The 20,124-nt window shown below is 40.2% G+C and overlaps 1 protein-coding gene and 1 long non-coding RNA gene across 2 annotated transcripts in view; one reads left to right on the top strand and one right to left on the bottom strand.

Annotated features, from left to right (window-relative positions):
* The window catches only part of LOC123576606, a 19,499-nt gene extending 13,139 nt beyond the window's left edge, over window positions 1-6,360 (top strand). The window contains exon 2 of the long non-coding RNA XR_006701501.1: window positions 6,035-6,360. This is a non-coding gene — a long non-coding RNA (uncharacterized LOC123576606). The remainder of the gene's footprint in view (window positions 1-6,034) is intronic.
* The window catches only part of DDX21 (DExD-box helicase 21), a 27,912-nt gene extending 7,788 nt beyond the window's left edge, over window positions 1-20,124 (bottom strand). Inside the window, exons 1-12 of the mRNA XM_045437632.1 lie at window positions 19,956-20,124; window positions 17,610-18,047; window positions 15,287-15,362; window positions 14,210-14,388; window positions 12,640-12,757; window positions 9,137-9,322; window positions 7,890-8,035; window positions 6,930-7,079; window positions 6,380-6,541; window positions 4,824-4,943; window positions 3,687-3,760; window positions 204-363 (exon numbers count right to left, since the gene is read on the bottom strand). Coding sequence (XP_045293588.1) covers window positions 204-363; window positions 3,687-3,760; window positions 4,824-4,943; window positions 6,380-6,541; window positions 6,930-7,079; window positions 7,890-8,035; window positions 9,137-9,322; window positions 12,640-12,757; window positions 14,210-14,388; window positions 15,287-15,362; window positions 17,610-18,047; window positions 19,956-20,042 — 1,896 coding nt within the window. The 5' untranslated portion in view covers window positions 20,043-20,124. The remainder of the gene's footprint in view (window positions 1-203; window positions 364-3,686; window positions 3,761-4,823; window positions 4,944-6,379; window positions 6,542-6,929; window positions 7,080-7,889; window positions 8,036-9,136; window positions 9,323-12,639; window positions 12,758-14,209; window positions 14,389-15,286; window positions 15,363-17,609; window positions 18,048-19,955) is intronic.

Below are 20,124 nucleotides of genomic sequence, written 5' to 3'. Positions count from 1 at the left end.
CCCATTAGCAGTCAATGTCATTGCCCCCAACTGAGACAGTGGAAATGAGTAATCTACTTTCTTTCTCCATGGGATTTGTTTATATATATATATACCTACCTTCATACAAAAGTTAAAACAATTGGGAAGTCTAACTGAACCCTTTTAAATCCTGCTCAAACTCAAAATTACCCCAAGTGTCAGAGTTCGACAGGAAGCCTTACCGCATCTGAGTTGATCAAAGAGCGCTGGTCTACTGACGTGGCACCTGAAATATGGGCCAGTGCTGCTGCTAAGGCTTCCACGGCTCCCTTCTCCTCTATCAGTTTCTCAGCTGACTGCTTGAAGTGACCAATGGCAGTGGGAGGCACAGAATCCAAAAGCCTATGGTGTGATTGAGTATATTTGTTAAGAGAAAGGAAAGAGCGGACATATTTCATTTTCAAGACAACAGCATCTCAAGATAAATCAGTAACTTCCAAACCAAATCTTTTATATATCTAACACACATCACTTTGATGCAATGTATATGTATAATCACCACATTTCTGTAAAAATAAATCCATTCCTTAGGGTGCCTGGGTGGCTCAGTCAGTTAAGCATCCAACTCTTGATTTCGGGTCAGATAATAATCTCAGTTTGTGAGATCAAGCCCCATGTCGGGCTCTGCACTGACATTGTGGAGCCTGCTTGGGATTCTCTCTCTCCTTGCCCCTCCCCTGCTTATATTCCCTCTCCCTCTCTCAAAAGAGATAAATTAATTAAAAGATAAAAGAAAGAAAGCCATCCCTTTGATTACATCTAATTTGATTTTACTTTCAAATTAAAAAAAGTTTCATTCTGGGGCACCTGGGTGGCTCACTTGGTTAAGCATCCGAGTCTTGATTTCTGCTTAGGTCATGATTTCAAGCCCTGTGTCAGGCTCTGCGCTGAGCATGGAGCCTGCTTAAGATTCTCTCTCCCTCTCTCTCTGCCCCTCTCCCCTGCTCGTATGCTCTCTAAAATTAATTAAACAAAGTTTTATCCCAAGGAAATAACAGAACAAATATCAAGATGTTCACCACAGTGTTACTTATGATATAGAAAGAGTATACAGACTTTGGCCTAGGTGTTGATCTCATGGTGTGAGTTCAGCCCCACATCCGGCATTATGCTGACAGCTCTGAGCCTGGAGACTGCTTTGGATTCTGGGTCTCCCTCTATCTCTATGCCCCTCCCCTGCTTGGGCACGTGGACTCTCTCTTTCACAAAACTAAACATTAAAAAAAAAATTTTTTTAAAGGGTAAAAAACATGTAAGAAAATGGGACTGGTTAAATAAACCATGAGACAGATATAATGGAACTCCATGCTGCTACTGAAAGTGATATTAAAGATGTTGAACATTTCTTTTTTAAATTTATTTATTTATTTGCAGAGAAAGCATGAGTGGGGGAGGGGCAGAGAAAGAGGGGGAGAGAAAATTCCAAGCCGGCTCCTCACTGTCAGTGCAGAGCCCAATACGGGGCTCAAACCCATGAACTGTGAGATCGTGACCTGAGCCAAAGTCCAATGCTTAACTGACTGAGCCACCCAGGTGCCCCTGAACATTTCTTACAATAATAAGCATATGCTACTTTACCGATCAAAAAATACTATAGCTATCTCCATTCTTTTTTTAACTTTTTTTTAATTATTATTTTTTTAATATTTATGACAGAGAGAGACAGAGACAGAGACAGAGAGACAGAGAGACAGAGCATGAGCAGGGGAGGGGCAGAGAGAGAGGGAGACACAGAATCAGAAGCAGGCTCCAGGCTCTGAGCTATCAGCACAGAGCCCGACGTGAGGCTCGAACTCACAAACCACGAGTTCGTGACCTGAGCCAAAGTCGGACGCTCAACCGACTGAGCCACCCAGGTGCCCCCTTTTTAACTTTTTTTTTTAGTTTTAGAGAGAGGGAGAAAGAGCGTGCACGCACCCAAGCAGGGTAGAGGAACAGAGGGAGAGAGAGAATCTTAAACAAGCTCCACACTCAGCATGGAGCCCGATGTGGGGCTCAATCCCAGGACCCTGGGATCATGACCTGAGCAGAAATCATGAGTTAGATGCTCAACCAATTGAGCCACCCAGAGGCCCCTCCATTCTGCAATAAAAAGGAAAAAAGGCTTCTAAATCAGGTTAAAAATGATAAGGACTTTTTATGAGACTACACACTTGTTAGAGAATCACTATTATCTTGGTGATAATAAATGTCACATCTTCAAAAGGACACAAATGAACAAGGCCACCCGAGGCAGCCTCTTTCAGCAAGACTGCCCCTTTACAGGACATCTTACATACACCACCAGCTTGTCCTCTTTTCTCCTTCCTGGCCATCTAATCCCAAATTTCCTTAAGTAGTGTCATAGGGAACCCAGTCTACAGAATACTGAAAGTATGCCATGCTAAAAAAAAATTTGAAAATTACCGAGTTAAATTATTTTCATTTGGAGAACTTTCCTGAGCCATTAATTAATATGGTAACACAAAGCATTTCCTTTGATCACAGACTTCTATTTATAAAAAATGTTTACTTATTTGAAAGACAAGAGTGCACATGCTCTAAATAAACTCTGAAAAAAATTTGTTTTAAGTTTTATGTATTCTGAGAGAGAAAAAAAAAAACAGGAGCAGGGGAAGGTCAAAGGAGAGAAAGAAAGCAGGAGCAGGAGAGAGAGAGGAAAGAGCAAGAATCTCAAGCAGGCTCTGCACTGTTGGCATAGAACCTGATGTAGGGCTTGAACCCACGAACCATGAGATCATGATCTGAGCCGAAGTCAGATGCTCAACTGACTAAGACACCCAGGTGCCCCTCAGACTCAGTGGTTTTTTTTTTTTATTTTTTAAGTTTATTTATTTTTGAAGAAGAGAGAGAGTGTGAGTGGGGGAGGTGGGGAGAGAGAGAGAGAGAGAGAGAGAGAGAGAGAGAGAGAGAGACACACACAGAATCTGAAGCAGGCTCCAGGCTCTGAGCTGTCAGCACAGAGCACAACACAGGGCTCTAATGACCTGAGCTGAAGTCAGACACCCAACCGAGTCACCCAGGCGCCCCCGATTCAGTGGTTCTCTTAAGCAGAGAATGTAGGCCACCATTTGGAAACGTTTGGAAAATAGTCAGGACCTTCTGGTTTTCATAATGTCAACCCCACTCGCCCCCCAGCATACACTGCCTAGCCAGAGATGCTAAACAACTAACTATCCATCAATTTGTAGCACAATCCCACGAAATAATTCTCTTGCCCCCAATGCCAGTAGCACCTCCAGTGACAAACACTGTTAGTTAATCTAATCCTCACCATCTCGGAGTAACTTAAAGAAATAATCAATTCATTCCCACCAGTTGAGGAACTAGATTGATGATGATGTGAAGTATAATCTTGTGACCCAATCTAATCAATCTCCACACGGTAAGTGCCCATACTGTATCTAAGATACGGTTCCTTAAAACACCCAAGACAAACCAAACTATTAATAATGGTTTCTTCTGGTGAAGAGGATTGGGTAGGGATAAATACAAATTAGGACTTTTGTTTTGTAAAATTTTACTTAAGCACAGTCTATTTTTATAACAAATAGGTTGTAAGTTGTCAATACATAAATCCGATAGCCAAATCTCATTTCTGCACAAAGCTAGGCAGTAAATGGAACAAGCACTACAACAGACGTAGCAGTGGGTAGGAAACATACCTGATGGCATCTTTGCTGGAAGCTTTTATTATCTCCGTTGCAGAAGGAACACCTATTCGTTTAAATTTAATTCCCTACAAGAAAAAGAACCATAGTTTAATATACAATATGGCCATCAATTGTTTTCACTGAGATTAAATTCTCTAATTTTTTATATTACCAAACATACTTATTGCACATTTAAAAGATAAACTTTTAATTTTAGAATGGTTTTAGGCTTACAGAAAAGTTGCAAATATAGTACCCAGAGTTCCTGTACACTATGCACTGAATTTCCCTATTATTAGTACTATGGTACATTTGCCACAGGCAAGAAACCAACACTGCAGCATTACCATTAACTGAATTCCAGAGTTTATTCGAATGTCACTAGTTTTTCTCCAAATACCCTTATTCTGTTCCAGTGACACATTACATTCAGTGATCATATGTTCTTAGTCTCCTCTGATCTCTGGCAGTTTCTGCCTTTCCTGATTTTTCATGACCTTGATAGTTTTAAGGAGTGCTGACAAAGTATTTTATAGAATTCTGTCCCTCACTGTGAGGCTGCCTCGGGTTCTTTGCGTGCTCAAGACTGAGATTATGGATTTGGGGGAAGAAAACCAGAGATGAATGCTATCTCATCACATCATTCTCAAGGCATATGCTAATCACTGCTGTTAATGACAATCACCCTGGCCAGGGAGTGCTTGCTTTCTGCACTGTAAAGTGCTCCTCTCCTCCATAAGTCTGGATATGGGGAGGGATTAATCTGTCAGAAAAATCAGTCTCCTCTCTCCATTTTAAATTTATCCTTTTGGTTTTAAAGTAATTCCTATAACCCCCTAATCTATGCTTAAATATTTGGGGTGTGTTCATGTTATCATTGTCTGAAAACTGCCTTTCAAACATAAAAATAACCCATGTAATTGTAAATATAAAAACAAAACCACTGCTTTCAAATGCAAACTTATTTCATTCAAAAGGGGCTTTATGTTATAGTACAACGTATAAAACAACATGTACCTAACAAGCTTTCAGTTATGGCAACATGCTAGAAATAAAAACTTAAAATTAATAAAAATCGAATAACAAAAAACAAAGACTGACTTTAGAATTCAACATTTGCTGAATGAAAAGCTAAGAACATAGTTTTACCGCTTTTTGCTCCACTTGTGCTAACTGATATTCTTCCTTGTGCTGATAAAAGCAGATGCAAATCCCCGTCCTTCCAGCTCTGCCCGTCCTTCCAGAACGATGAATGTAGGATTCCACATCCTATTGAAGTAAGAGACATGAGTGACACTGAACAAAAAGAGACAAAGACCTGAGTGGTCTATGCAGAGGCAAGTGTGGTGGTTTTAATCTACACCCAGAGTGTGCGGTTCTTTAGCACTTCAATTTAAAGAACTGTGACCATTTTTTAAAAAACCTCTAGAATAGCACTTCCTATCCTATGGGCAAATCTGAAAAAAGCATCATCTAAATAGTACTGTACTACAGAACCACATAAGTAATTTCAATCTTCAACTTTGTAGTAACCCACTAAAACGCTATAAAAAAAAAAAAACTTGGGGCGCCTGGGTGGCGCAGTCGGTTAAGCGTCCGACTTCAGCCAGGTCACGATCTCGCGGTCCGTGAGTTCGAGCCCCGCGTCAGGCTCTGGGCTGATGGCTCAGAGCCTGGAGCCTGTTTCCGATTCTGTGTCTCCCTCTCTCTCTGCCCCTCCCCCATTCATGCTCTGTCTCTCTCTGTCCCAAAAATAAATAAACGTTGAAAAAAAAAAAAAAAAAAACTTAATGATATATCTTCTTTAACTCAATATATCTAAGTTATATCACTTCAATATACTATCCACATAAAAAAACAGATCACTGAGATATTTTACATTCTTTTTTTGTATGTCTTCAAAATCCAGAGTACATAATAGAAAGTTTAAAATATAAACAAAACCCCAATGTGTATATTACATTTAGAACACACATGTCAATTCAGACTGTTTCCAGTGCTGAACAGCTACACATAGCTGTGGCCATCAAATCAGACAGCACAGTTCTAACAGGCTCCCTTAAACAACATGTATGTCACACACTAATCAGACTTCCTTTGTAAGAACTGGTGACTTCACAGTAATCAGGTATTTTTTCTATCATTGTAAAACATCCTTTAATCCTGAGGAATCTGCCAATTTGTGGGGGTCCTCACGTTTGAAGTGATGGGAGCAGAGCAGGCTCCTTCAGACCAACTTTTACTTACAGGAAGCACTGTTCATACCACATAACCTGATGCTTCGGCCCCCTCCCTAAGAGGTTCTCATCACCCACAGAGGCTATTAATCACAGGTCTTTTTTCCCTTCTTTATCCTGTAGTTCATGGGTTTATGCTACCCTCACCCTGCCGGAGTCCTACCCATCTTCAAAGCCCAGTTCACAACTGCACTACCTGCATGAGCCAACCAAAATTCCCTTCAACAAGAAACAATCTTTCCAGCCTCTGGCCACTGACCACATTTCCACTCAACTATCAGTTCTGAGAGAAGGACCTCAGAAGAGGTTTGTTTTAAAAATCACCACAGCTTCCTAGCACTCAAAAGAGACAGCTATTACTAACCACATGAAACTAGACCATACAACTTCCAATTTGTTTTAGTATCCTCTCCCCCCAAAAACCAAAACAAAACAAAACAAAACAAAACTGTAGTACAGAACACTTACCTTTGGTGGAGAACTCTGTACAACCAGATCAACCTCAGGGATGTCTAACCCACGAGCAGCAACATTGGTTGCAACCAAAACTCCAAAATCACCATTTCTAAAACCTTTCAGAGTGATTTCTCTCTGCTTCTGAGGAATATCTCCATGTAATGACTGGGCATCCTGCCAAAGAAATAAACTGGCATAAGAACACCAGATCCAACAATCCAGCTACTTTTAACACAACACATCAGGGCTGTAAGGACATTCGGATTTTGGTGATAGTTCTGCTGAAAATAACGTAAAGGGAAAAACATATGCCTTACACGGACAAACCTCAAATTTTTTCTACTCCTTGGTCGTTAGATCAACTGTGTCCAGCTATATTTACTAGGTAAAAAAACACTAGACAAACTGATCAAACCTACTTTGTCAGTGTAACCTTGGGTTTGAGACACTGTTTCCTCATCTGTGAGAGGAGACTGTCAGATCAGGTGAACTCTAAAATGTTAATGGGGTCTATCAGTTGAAAGATGCTTCCTCCCTACAGGAAAAAGGGGGAAGAACCAACCTGCTTTATGGACACATTCTGTGACAACTCCTGGGCTTCTTTCTTGGTCTCGCAGAAGATGATAGTGCGCCCGTGAAAACCACTATATACTCGGATCACATCCCCAATAACTGCTGCCCTCTGAGTCCAGTGGCACTTGATAGCCAGGTGCTTATAGGAGTGGAAAAAAGATCTATTTAGTAAAGCCCACCTGGAACCTGAAATCACCTGCTCAACACTAGCGGCTATGGACTAGAGCAGACTGCCGCCACCACTGTGTAGAGAAAAAACCCAAACTCATTAACACAGAGAGCCATTCCCCTTTCTCCAAAGAGCATCTGGTTCCTCTGTTTTCTGAACTAACCAGGAAAACAAAAGAAGAAATGCCATTCCCTTGATTCATACAGGAAACCAAGGAATTGACAAGAGAAAAATTTCAGTATTTTTTTTGTCCTTTCATCCACTTAAAACTGCGATTAGTCAGTTAGCGTGCATGTCTATTCCTTGGGTGAAAGGAATTCTAGGTGCTGGGCCCTAAAATGAAAACAGCTTCAAAACAAAGTACTAGATATCTCTGCTGCCCTTGAGTGTTTAAATTCTAGGTGTTGGGGCACCTGGCTGGCTCAATTGGTAGAGCATGCAACTCTTGGGATTGTGCGTTTAAGCCCCACATTTTGTGTAGAGACAACTTAAAAACATAATCTTAAAAAAAAAAAAAAAAAGTCAATCAATTCTAGTGTAATTTCTTTCTATTTACAAAATTCACACAGATAGATTCCGAAAGGTTTTGAAATCAGAGTACCAGATAATGAAACTTAGAGAACACAGATAACCACACACAACACAAACAGAAATAGATCTTTACTGGATCCTCACATGGATTTAGTATTTATCTGGAAAAACAGTTTGTATTTTCCAGTCTTAATATTATCAGACAGGGAAAAAATGATACACAAAATTCTAACTGAATAAATCATTTACCTCCACAGTTATTGCCGTTTTCTGAGTCTTTTTACCAATGAGGTCCACCTGTTCATATGTAGATCTCATGTATTTCTTAGCAACATTATATACCCAATGAGGGCAGGTTGCAGAAAAAAGCAATGTTTGGGGATTGTCTTCCGAATCTTTGGGGGGAAAAAAAGTCAGTATGAATAACCCAAATAAGCCTACAGTACTCCACCTCACCCAGTTCTTCCCCAATCAACATGCAACAGCAACTGCCTGAGGCCAAGCCAGGCACTGATGACACAGAAATGAAAGACACAAAGATTCCTAATGGGCAAAGAAATACTTCCTATGTAATTTATGTAAAGGAGACCTGAAATACCAAAAGTACTTTAAAATTATTTTGCTTTCTGACCCTGGCCTTAATGAACCACGAAGGAAATCTGTCCATTATGAGACCTGTCACCTGGAAAACACCTGTTCATCAAGACCAGTAACCACCTCGTTTAGATCACTAAGTAAATAACCTACAATAAACACCAACACAGATTAGATTCTATATTCGTCTCTACTCTCTAGCATTTCCTGAGTATTTTGAGTTTAGAATTCCAGTCTATTCATTCTTTGAGGTCAGGTACTAAAAAACTTCCCTAGCCCCACCCCAGCCCCCCTTTTTTAGTTTGCTCTTTGAATAACACTGCATTTTCATACAGTATTTCAAATGGTGGGGTAAATAAGTAGAGCCCTTTTGGAGAGCAACTTGACAATGTACATCGAGAAACATGAACTATTTATAACTTTCAACTTGGTAACTTCATTTCTGGACATCTACCCTAAAAAATAAATTCCAAATACTGAGGCGTGAAGGAAGCTATTTGCATACAAATGTCTATAGACAGAATTATTTGTATTATCTAAAAATCAAAATACACAGATGGAATTAAATCATGGCAAAACCTCTTCATGGAGTGTAATGCCAAATTTTTATATGCATAAGATTATAATTAACACACACACATATGCAACAATAGTACAAAGTCAGGAAGAAATAGACCAAAAGCAAAACACGCCAAGCTGGCAGAGTATCAAATTTTCTTCTTTTATCTTTTACTTTCCCCATTATTATGTGATAAATCATGGTTTGTTTTTTTTTTTTAATTTAAGTTTCCTAAATAAAATAAATCATCCCCCAGTTTAAGGCTTCATTTAACTCTTAGAAGACCACTTAATCACCACCCTTCCTGTAATCCTTTTATCACTTCCTTGAATTTGGAGCTTACCTTTCTTGTATGCCACACTTAAAATCTCTTCCACTTGATCAGCAAACCCCATATCTAACATCTGGTCAACTTCATCCAGGACAACATGCTTAAGTTTGGTGAGATCTAGCTTGCCATTCTGCAGGTGGTCTTTGATACGACCTGGAGTCCCAACCAGGATATCAATCCCATTCCGCATGCGTTCAACTATAAAAAACATCAATAAGATATACTAGGTTTTAAATCCTTTTATTAGTCTCAGGTATCAATTAAATATATTTTTATTCTAAAATGTTAACTACAATACAAGGTAATATGCTAAGTATCAAAGATAAAGATACTCAAGGCACTCCTGAATCTAGTGGGAAGAACAGATAAGAAGTGACAGTCCAGAAAAATGCACCAGTGGGAGATGGAAGCACCAGGAAAGAAGGACTTCTTTGGTAACACAAAGTGTCAAGGTTTCACAGACAAACTGAGAATGAGAATCTTTTTTTTGTCTAAGTTTATTTATTTTGAAGGAGACAGGGAGGGTGAAAGGGAGGGAGGGAGGGAGAGGGAGAGGGAGGGAGGGAGGGAGAGAGAGAGAGAGAGAGAAAGAAAGAAAGAGCAAGCGAGCACGAGTGGGGGAGGAGCAGAGAGAATCTCAAGCAGGCTCCACACTCTCAGAGCAGAGCCCAACATGGGGCTCAATCCCACAAACCATGAGATCATGACCTGAGCTGAAATCAACAGTTGGTCACCCAAGTGACTGAACCACCCCAGTGCCCCTAGAATGAGAATCTTAAAGAAATACGAGCAATCTCTATCAAAATAACCCAGCATTCTTCACAGAGCTAGAATAAACAATCCTAAAATTTGTATGGAACCAGAAAAGACCCGCATAGCCAAAGCAATCCTGAAAGAGAAAACTGAAGCTGGAGGCATCACCATCGCAGACTTCAAGCTGCATTACAAAGCTGTAATCATCAAGACAGTACGGTATGGGCACAAGAGCAGACACTCAGATCAATGGAACAGAACAGAGAACCCAGAAATGGACCCACAAACTTATGGCCAACTAATCTTTGACAAAGCAGGAAAGAATATCCAATGGAGTAAAGACAGTCTCTTCAGCAAATGGTGCTGGGAAAACTGAACAGTGATATGCAGAAAAATGAACCTGGACCACTTTCTTACACCATACACGAAAATAAACTCAAAATGGATGAAAAACTTAAATGTAAGACAGGAAGCCATCAAAATTCTTGAGGAGAAAGCAGGCAAAAACCTCTTTGACCTCGACCGCAGCAACTTCTTACTCAACACGTCTCCAGAGGCAAGGAAAACAAAAGCAAAAATGAACTCTTGGGACCTCATCAAAATAAAAAACTTCTGCACAGCAAAGGAAACAATCAACAAAACTAAAATACAACCGATGGAACTGGAGAAGATATATTTGCAAATGATATATCAGATAAAGGGTTAGTATCCAAAATCTATAAAGAACTTAGCAAACTCAACACCCAAAATACAAATAATCCAGTGAAGAAATTGGCAAAAGACATGAATAGACACTTCTCCAAAGAAGACATCCAGATGGCCAAGAGATACATGAAAAAAATGTTCAACATCATCATCAGGGACATATAAATCAAAACCACAATGAGATTATCACCTCACTCCTGTCAGAATGACTAACATAAACAACTCAGGCAACAACAGATGTTGGCGAGGATGCGGAGAAAGAGGATCTCTTTTGCATTGCTGGTGGGAATACAAGCTGGTGCAGCCACTCTGGAACAGTATGGAGCTTCCTCAAAAAATTAAAAATAGAACTACCCTAGGACCCAGCAATTGCACTAGTATGTATTTATCCAAGGGATACAGGTATGCTGTTTCGAAGGGGCACATGCACCCCGATGTTTATAGCAGCACTATCAACAATAGCCAAAGTATGGAAAGAGCCCAAATGTCCATCGACGGATGAATGGATAAAGATGCGGTATATATATATAATGAAGTATTACTCAGCAATCAGAAAGAATGAAATCTTGCCATTTGCAACTATGTCAATGGAACTAGAGGGTACTATGTTAAGCAAAATTAGTCAGAGAAAGACAAACATCATATGACTTTACTCATATGAGGAATTTAAGATACAAAATAGACGAACTAAGGGAAGGGAAGCAAAAATAATATAAAAACAAAACATAAGAGATTCTTAAACATAGAGGACAAACAGAGGGTTGCTGGAGGGGTTGTGGGAGGGGGGAAGGACTAAATGGGTAAGGGGCATTAAGGAATCTACTCCTGAAATCATTGTTGCACTATATGCTAACTTGGATGTAAATTTTAAAATAATTAAAAAAAAAAAAAAAAAAAGGAAGAAAGAACGAACTGTATACACAGTAGGGTAATCAGGTATAGAAAGAATGAGACAGGGTAGAAGGGTAAGTATTCCCAGAAGGCACAGAGATGTTCAAGAAAATGGAATTCAGTATAATGAGGTGAGGTGGTTAATAATGCAATTTTTTACTCAACTGCCCTTGCAGTCTAGGGGTCTCACCAGGCACTCTACATTCTCCAATTCAATCCTCATAACACCCCTGGCAGGGTGAATTCAGTAAACTTATTTTTTCACACAAGCAAACAAAAAGAAAAATCAAGCACCCTGAACTTCAAATCACACTGTGAGCAGAGTCTAAATTCAAACGTACACTTTTCTGATGCCAAAGCCTAGTTCACTCAATCAAAGCTGGAAAGAAATAGTCACAAGCATTGCATGCCAATACTAACATTTTTAATGCCTTAAATCCCTTCCTGAATTATATTATCTGCTCTACCTAATAAAGCTTCCAGGTCTTGAACTGGTAAGTAACGGAATCCTACAATAGGGGCCTGCAACATTTGGCCCCTGGGCTCAGAGGAAGGCCCACCTACAGCAAGAAAGAAACAAAGACCCCAAAACAGCCAGATCCATCCTCTTTGACAGATAAAAAGAGTAACTCTGAATCATGACCTTCTAGTTCTAAGAGCCCCCTGGACTCTATCCTCTTGGGTTCAGTAAGATACCTTTGTAGCCTCCTTTAGATAAACATAGGCAAATAACACAAAACTCCAAAGAACTATATACAGGATTTTACGCATCATTACGCAGGACGATGTTCTTGACCATCTTTAAACAGTAATGATGAAAGAGGGGCGCCTGGGTCGTGTTGGTTGAGCGTCTGACTTCAGCTCAGGTCATGATCTCATGGCTGGTGAGTTCGAGTCCCGCATTGGGCTCTATGCTGACAGCTCAGAGCCTGGAGCCTGGTGCTGTATCTGCCTCTCTCTCTGCCCTTCCCCTACTCACACTCTGTCTCTCTCTGTCTCAAAAACAAACAAACATTAAAAAAAACTTTTTTAAAAACAATGATGACAAAAGAAAACTACTATAAATGACTAAACCAGGTAAAGACAGATGTCAAGGTCAGAGAAAGCCTACCAGAGCACCCAACAATGGTTGGCATTCTCCTTCCCTCACTTTTCGATTTACTTACTTTGACCTCCATAGGGAGTTCCACCATAAAAACAAGCCACTGCCAGCTTTCTTGTGATGTCACTGAAGTCTCTGCTTACTTGATTGGCCAACTCCCTTGTGGGTGCAAGAACCAGTACCTGAAAAGGAAAAACTAATCATTGAATTCAAAGTATCGTGAAGTACTTGTTTCTTAACAAATTTGAAATTCATCAGAAGGTTCAACTCATCCTACCAAGTATTTTCAAAACATCTATTATGTGCTTTGCAACATAGTTTCGTGTGGGGAAGGATCACAAATGTAATACAGTCCCTGACAAATCTACTCAGAAGAAAAGTTTGTGATCCTACCAATCAGAAGAGAAGTAGATGCCCAAACATGTGGTGCTCCAGGAGGGCTGCCCGGAGTAGGCTGGAGGAAGTGGGGAGTTTCGTGGAGCTGTTACTACTTAAAAAAACCATTCCAGGAAAAGCAACAACTCGAGCAAGGAGTAACACCACTGAGGATAACAACATTAGCTAATCTTTGAGCTTTTACTGTCTCAGGCTCTACTACACACTTACTACACATTCTTCTGTAATTCTCACAAGTTACTGACCTACCTGACAACTGTACCTATAATAAACACACACAAGATTTTGAACCAAAAGGCTAAGAAGCAAAGCCTGGATTTAAATTCAAACAGCTGGGCTCCAAAACCTGTCGACTGAACCTCTACATTACAGTAAACTTAAAGTAGAACAAAGACAAGTTAAGGCAGGACCAACATGGTGAGGGGCTTTGAATCCCAGAGCAGTCGGAGTTTGACCCAACAAGACATAAAACGTGAAACTACTACAGATCCTTAAGTAGGGTAACAGCATGAAACAAGTGTGACTTAAGAACAATGTTCATTAATTCATCAGATACATTCACCCAACAGATATTTACTGAACATCCACTATGTGTAGGCTGGAATAACTCCAAGTGCTGGAAAAATTCATTTGTTTAATGCTGCATTTGTTTACAGCAATAAACAATGAATTAATGAGGGGTGAGTATGGACACTGGAAGGCCAGTAAACAAATGAGGCAGGGCCAGAAAGTCAAGCACAAGAACCCATAACCATGATGACCACATAGGCATTTCAGTGAGGTTAAGGTTTGTCAAATGCCAATTTCTCCAGAAATGAACCTGATGAGCACCAGCCTGACAAGGAAGCTTGGCCTCTTCACCTCTTTGAGTACCCCTCCTTCTACTCATGCATCTCTACTTAAAACTGCTTTTTCCATCTGGGCAAAAATGGTCAGACACTTGATCAAACCTGTGAGCTGCAGGAGCATCTAATAGTTTGAAGGGAACACAAAGAGCATTAATAATACAGGCAGTCACAACCATGGGGCAGATTACAATATTTAAATACACAGGTTTGTGGCCAACAATCTTAAGAGAATAATCCTGCTTTAGCTTCAAATAAAGATCTCAAGATACCAAAAAAAAAAAAAAAAAAAAAAGGAAAGGAAAGGAAAAGGAAAAAACACTTTAAGGAGAACCCAGTAAAAAACTGTACTACAGATTTGGAGCCCCTGAGGTCTGTGTTAAAGATAGTTACCCGAGGGGCACGGCCTCTTTTCCGGTCTTGTAGTTCTCCCTGAAGTTTCTCAATCAAAGGGATGGCAAAGGAGAAGGTCTTCCCGGTTCCTGTCCGTGCCTGTGCAATTAAGTCCTTTCCACTATAGACATGGTGAAATGTCTTTGCTTGTATCGGAAACAGAAAGGTCACCCCGCGGCCTGTGAACAAATTTACCATGTTACCTGACATTGCAGTTCTTAAAATCCCAGCCATGTTTCTGGTCCTAGAGAATTAAAGAATTCTACTTTCTTGTCAATATCTACAAAGTCAGGCTCCAATGTATTCTGGTAGTGAAGAATCTGCTTGACTGAAAAATATCAACAAACTTTAAAGCACCAAATTAGGGGTGCCTGGGCGGCTCAGCTGGTTGAGCGTCCAACTTGATTTTGGCTCAGGTCACGATCCCAGTGTCCTGGGATTGAGCCCCACATCAGGCTCCGTGCTTAGCATGGAGCCTGCTTGAGACTGTCTCTCTCTCTCTCTCTCTCTCTCCCCCTCTGCCTCCCTCCCCTACTCTTGCACTCTCTAAAAAATAAAAAAAAATTAAAGTACCAAATTATAGCAAACATTTTTTTTTACAATTTAGTTACTTGTCGTGTAATCTCATCCACAGGTCAACAGAAGCCCCAAATCTGGATTTGCAGTCCAGACTATGCCACACCTGATTCAGAAAACACCTACCCACACATGTGACTACCTAGTTTGTTCAGAGGCACACCGCTAGGCTGAGTTCTGAGTCAAGGTGGTATTATGAAGAGATGCCTCACGAAGCGGGAGAGAATAACAAAGAAAATACGAACCACACAAATAAATGGCATGAACCATTTATTTGTACCAGAACAATCAGTCCTCACACTTCTGAATATACACATTGGTTTGAATAAAATTTAATCACCTATTTAAGAGACAGCAAAGCCATCACCAGTATGGTCCTATACTATATATACAGATCTAAGTTATTATGTGGTTCCACATATTGTCCTTCATCTCAACAAAAATAGTGGAGTGCTTCCAAATAATATATAGTAACATTATACAATAGTTCCAAAATATTACCTTTGAGAAGTTTAATGGTCTCTTCAGATATGGGAAAATTAGAGAAAGCTCCTTCTTTTTGTTCCACAGGTATTTCCTATCAAGTAAAGGGCCACAGAAAGAAATCAGTAACTTTAATCCCACAGGTAGTCACAGAGACGCCTTCTGAGAAAGAAACAAAAGAACCTATTCGAAAACATCTCTTCTAAATCAACCACAAAGACAGAGAAACTTTGGTAGGTAAATTAAGATCCAAAAAGGAAATCATAATCATCTATAAAACCCTAACAAAAGGAACATGCAAATATATACTGTAGATATACTACGTGTGGCTAGTAAAGGCAGATTCGGTCTCAACTAAAAACTATTCTGTTGCCATCCCATACCAATATATAGGAGTCCTCCATTATCCACAGGGGAGACCCCTAGTGGATACCTGAATAGTACAGAACCTTAAATATACTGTTTTCTACTATGCACACATACCCAAGATAAAGTTTAACTTATAAATTAGGCACAGTAACAAACTAATGACAATAACTAATAATAAACTGGAACAATTATAACAATAGATCATGATAAAAATTATGCAAATGTGGTCTCTCTCTAAATATCTTCCTGTACTGTACTCATACTTCTTGTGATGATACAGGATTGATAAAATGCCTATGTGATGACATGAAGTGAGGTGAATGACGTAGGCATTGTGATGCAGCATCAGGCTACTACTGTCCTTCTGACAATGTGTCAGGAGGAGAATCATTTACTCTTGAACGTGGTTGACAGGGGGCAATTGAAACCCCAGAAAGAAAAACATCAGATGAGGGGGGACTACTATACTGCTGAACAGGTCATTAACCCTTTTGCATAGCCACATCTTTCACATATATTCACAGAAAATAAGAAACAAACATTTACGACAAAGTGGTCACTGTGGCATTATTTGATAGTAAAAAATTTAAATGCTCAATACAGGAATTAAGTGATTTTCTAAACATTTATATAATGGATTATGGAACCAATGAAAATATTTATTATTTAGGGGTGCCTGGGTGGCTCAGTCGGTTAAGCGCCGACTTCGGCTAAGGTCATGATCTCGTGGTTCATGGGTTCAAGCCCCCATCAGGCTGTGTGCTGATAGCTCAGAGCCTCGAGCCTGCTTCGGATTCTGTGTCTCCCTCTCTCTCTGCCCCTCCCCCGCTCATGCTCTGTCTTTTTCTTTTTCTCAAAAAGTAAACATTAAAAAAATAGAATATAATGTTTAAATAAAAGTGGAAAGGCAGGAGACAAGATTGCATAGAGTACAATCCTAATCTGATAAAAAAGTCATATATATATATATATATATATATATATACACACACACACACATATATATATATATATAAAGTACTGTAAAGAAACAGCATTCAACAACAGGTTACCTCTATACCTAATGAGTATTTAATATTTACCGAATTAATGAATGCGGAAATTCTAGGGAACTTTTTGTTTTTAGCAAACAAAATGTTTTTATGTTTTTTATTATTTTGAGAGAGAGACAGCAAGTGGGGAAGGGGCAGCAAGAGAGGGAGACACAGAATCAGAAACAGGCTCCAGGCTCTGAACCATCAGCACAGAGTCTGACCTGGGGCTCAAACCTATGAACCATTAAGATCAGAACCTGAGCCTAAGTCAGATGCCATCCAGGTGCCCCAAATTTCTGTATTTTCCTAATTCTGTAAATCACTTATTTATAATCAGAAAAAAAAAATTTATTTATTTACCTATTTATTTTGAGGGGCACCTGGATATGAACCAAGGAAAAAAAATTTAAATGTTGATTATGACCTATGGCAAACAGAAAATTATTAGAATTAGGATTTCTTTGATGACTGAGTTTCTGAAAGGTAACAGAACTACTTCCAAGTGGACATCCAATCATCGGGTTCAACTTGAGTTAATGGCCAAACAAAAACTTATGCAAAATCAAACAAAATCCTTTTCAGTAAATCTACTAATTAAGATTTTTTGGTGAAACCCCTCAGAGGGAAGCTAGGGCCTATCTGCATAACTATAATCTATCCTTTTAATTTCTGACTTGCAAATAAGCAGACGTGGAGAGAAGACATTCCCTAAACTTAAATAGGCCTGTTTCTTTGCAAAGGAAACATTCTAACTTTAAGCTATTTTTAAGATGAAGTCTTACCCTGAATGCAGGCAGCATGCAGCTCAAGGGACCCCCCATAAAGTGTCAACACATCAAATTTTCTCCTGCTTCTGTTGCCTCTAGGTAGCAATTACCTCCTTATTTATCTGAAACCACAATGAAAGATACGCTCTACATATGAAAATGCAACTTTACCTGCTCTAATTCACTGTTACTTTCTTCACTGCAGTTAGAGACAGGTCCAGAATGAGGGAATCCATTCTTCAGTTTGGGGCTTTTCTCTCCAATGTCTCCATTCATTTCCTTTTCTTTTTTCATCTTCTTCGGCTTAGGAGCACCTATTTCTTCTTCAGAAGGCTCCTCACTTTTCATTACTTTTTTGGTTTTAGGAGAAACAACTTTCTTTTCAAAGGACTCCTTTGGTTTCTTCACACTTTTGGTTTTAGGAGAAATAATGTCATCCTGAGATGGCTCCTCTTTCTTTTTTGCCTTTTTGGATTTAGGAGAATTCATGTCAATCTCAGAAGACTCGGCTTTCTTTTTAATTTTTTTGGCTTTGGGGGAAATAGTTTCTTCCTTTACTTCTGTTGCCTCTTCAGTCTTATTAGACTTTGGCTTCTCTTTTTTACCCTTCTAAGAAATTAAAAAATACAAACTACTGAGCAAAGCATGTATACATTTGTATGATGCATCAATTCTCGATTATTTCAAGATCATGTAATTATGAAGAACACAATTTGGGGGCATTTTTCAACGTCTGTACCTTCTCCTTTCAATAAGACAAAACACTATGCTTTTTAGTACCATTTCTTAGTTATATGGAAATAAGTACATTGTATATCAATGACTTCATGAGCTCAGAAGAGAATGCCTCTTCGCAACTATTTAATTCATGTTGGTTGAACAAGTTGTAAAATCAAGTTTTCATAAGAGATTTGGGGTTTCTTATGGGATGCTCCAGGAGTCGTCAAGAGGTACAACTACAGAAAGTGATCAAGTACAGTTTAATTTAATTCTAATAGAGCAATAAGGCCACATATGTCCACAGATGGACAATATTAAGCAGATTTCTTTCTCTGCTAGAATTCATAATATCTGTCTTGGCTATGTGACAAGTGCAAATGAATTTACAGAGACACTTTATGAACCAAAAAGCTATAAAATCCCACAATCTATCACCCCACAATCATCACGCGATAAGAAAAAAAAGATGATCTAATTTAAAGAGGAAAAAAAAGCATAAGTTACTAGGAAATGGAATGGGTGAAACCTCAAAGCCAAATCAGACTACGGCTCCTACCTGAAATGTGTGACCTTTTCCAACTTTTCCTATTCCTGAAAGTTAATTACTTAATATTACTGAAATCAAATAGACAGGTGCTTAGCCTCTGTTAAAACCTTTCTGAAAGGCCAATCACAGAAATATGAAGACTAGAACATTTAGCTGAAATCAGCCTCCCTGAAACTTCAGGCCCCGCCTCCACTCTCAAATCACAGATGAGGGTGATCTTTCCCACATGATCATCTTTCAGACATCTGAAAAATAATCTGGTCTCCCCCACGAGATCTCAGTTCTTTCATTCCTTCGCTCCACTAAGTAAGAGGATTTCCTAACTCAGTGGCCTCTCTTGGAATGTAATGGAGTTTGGCCGTGTCCCTCTTCACTTGACCATCCCACAACTGAATACCTTCACTGACGCTGAGCAGGCAAACCAGGACCACTTCCTCCCCACCTGCGGGGACAGGTCTGTGCTCCCTCGGCTTCCTACAACGCCAAAATATTGCTGTTGTAAAAGCTCCCCATCAAAAAGGCCCATAAACAGCCAAGGAAAGGAAATTCTAAATCATGTAGGATACAAATTCAGGGACAATGTTTGTTCTCACTGACTGACCTTATTTCAGAACAGACACCCAGTCACAAGTGAAATCACTAAGGAAGTAACAGTAAAGAGGCAGACAGGTATCAAGGTAACTTAAGACCACTACACACTGCTGGCCTCTATCAAAAATACGGTGTGCCGTTAGCACCACAACACGTTACATTTCCACGGGAAATCTGGTCAATAGACCTTAAGCCGAACTGAATTACTTCATCTTCTAAAGGTTGCTTACCGAAAAAAAAACTGTATTTCCCGAACTACTACAGTAAAATGTCACTGCTCACGCCGCCCACGTGTGCAGGTGGGTTTGAGGTGTGGCTAGTCTAGGCTAAAGCTTCAGTCTCTACCAGGACTGACAATTCCCTCCGCGCACGCTCAAACCCGGTCAGGTCTGAGCCTGAGCCAGCAACGTGGGGCCCAACCGTGAACATCTTACTGCGCACCAGGTGCGGGGCGCCCAGACTCCAGAACCACATGGGAGCGGTGCTCACCCCAGCTCCGGTCCGCCTGCGCCCGTCGCCGGCACAGCTCCCCGGCGCCCCACGGCCGGTCTCTGGACGCGCCGGGTCCGCGTGTGCGCCACGGGCTCCTTAGCCGGACCCCCGCCCATCCTGTACCCCACTCCTCTCAGCACCCTAGGACCCTCAGCCCCCGGTGGCACCTTCGCATTCTGCTTTCGCGGTGTCTCCAGTTTTTCCATGGCCGTGTCTGAGTCCAAATCCACGTCACTAAGGAGTTTCCCCGGCATCTTTCAGCACAAGCAACTGAGGCCGACCAGTCAGTTCCACCGCGTGGAGAGGAAGAGACAGTACTACCCATTTAGCCCACCC

This window comes from Leopardus geoffroyi, chromosome D2 (genome assembly GCF_018350155.1).
Source record: "Leopardus geoffroyi isolate Oge1 chromosome D2, O.geoffroyi_Oge1_pat1.0, whole genome shotgun sequence".
In the NCBI taxonomy this organism is placed as follows: Eukaryota; Metazoa; Chordata; class Mammalia; order Carnivora; family Felidae; genus Leopardus; species Leopardus geoffroyi.
Note: the sequence above shows the minus strand (reverse complement) of the source record. Positions and strands in the feature narration are given on the sequence as shown.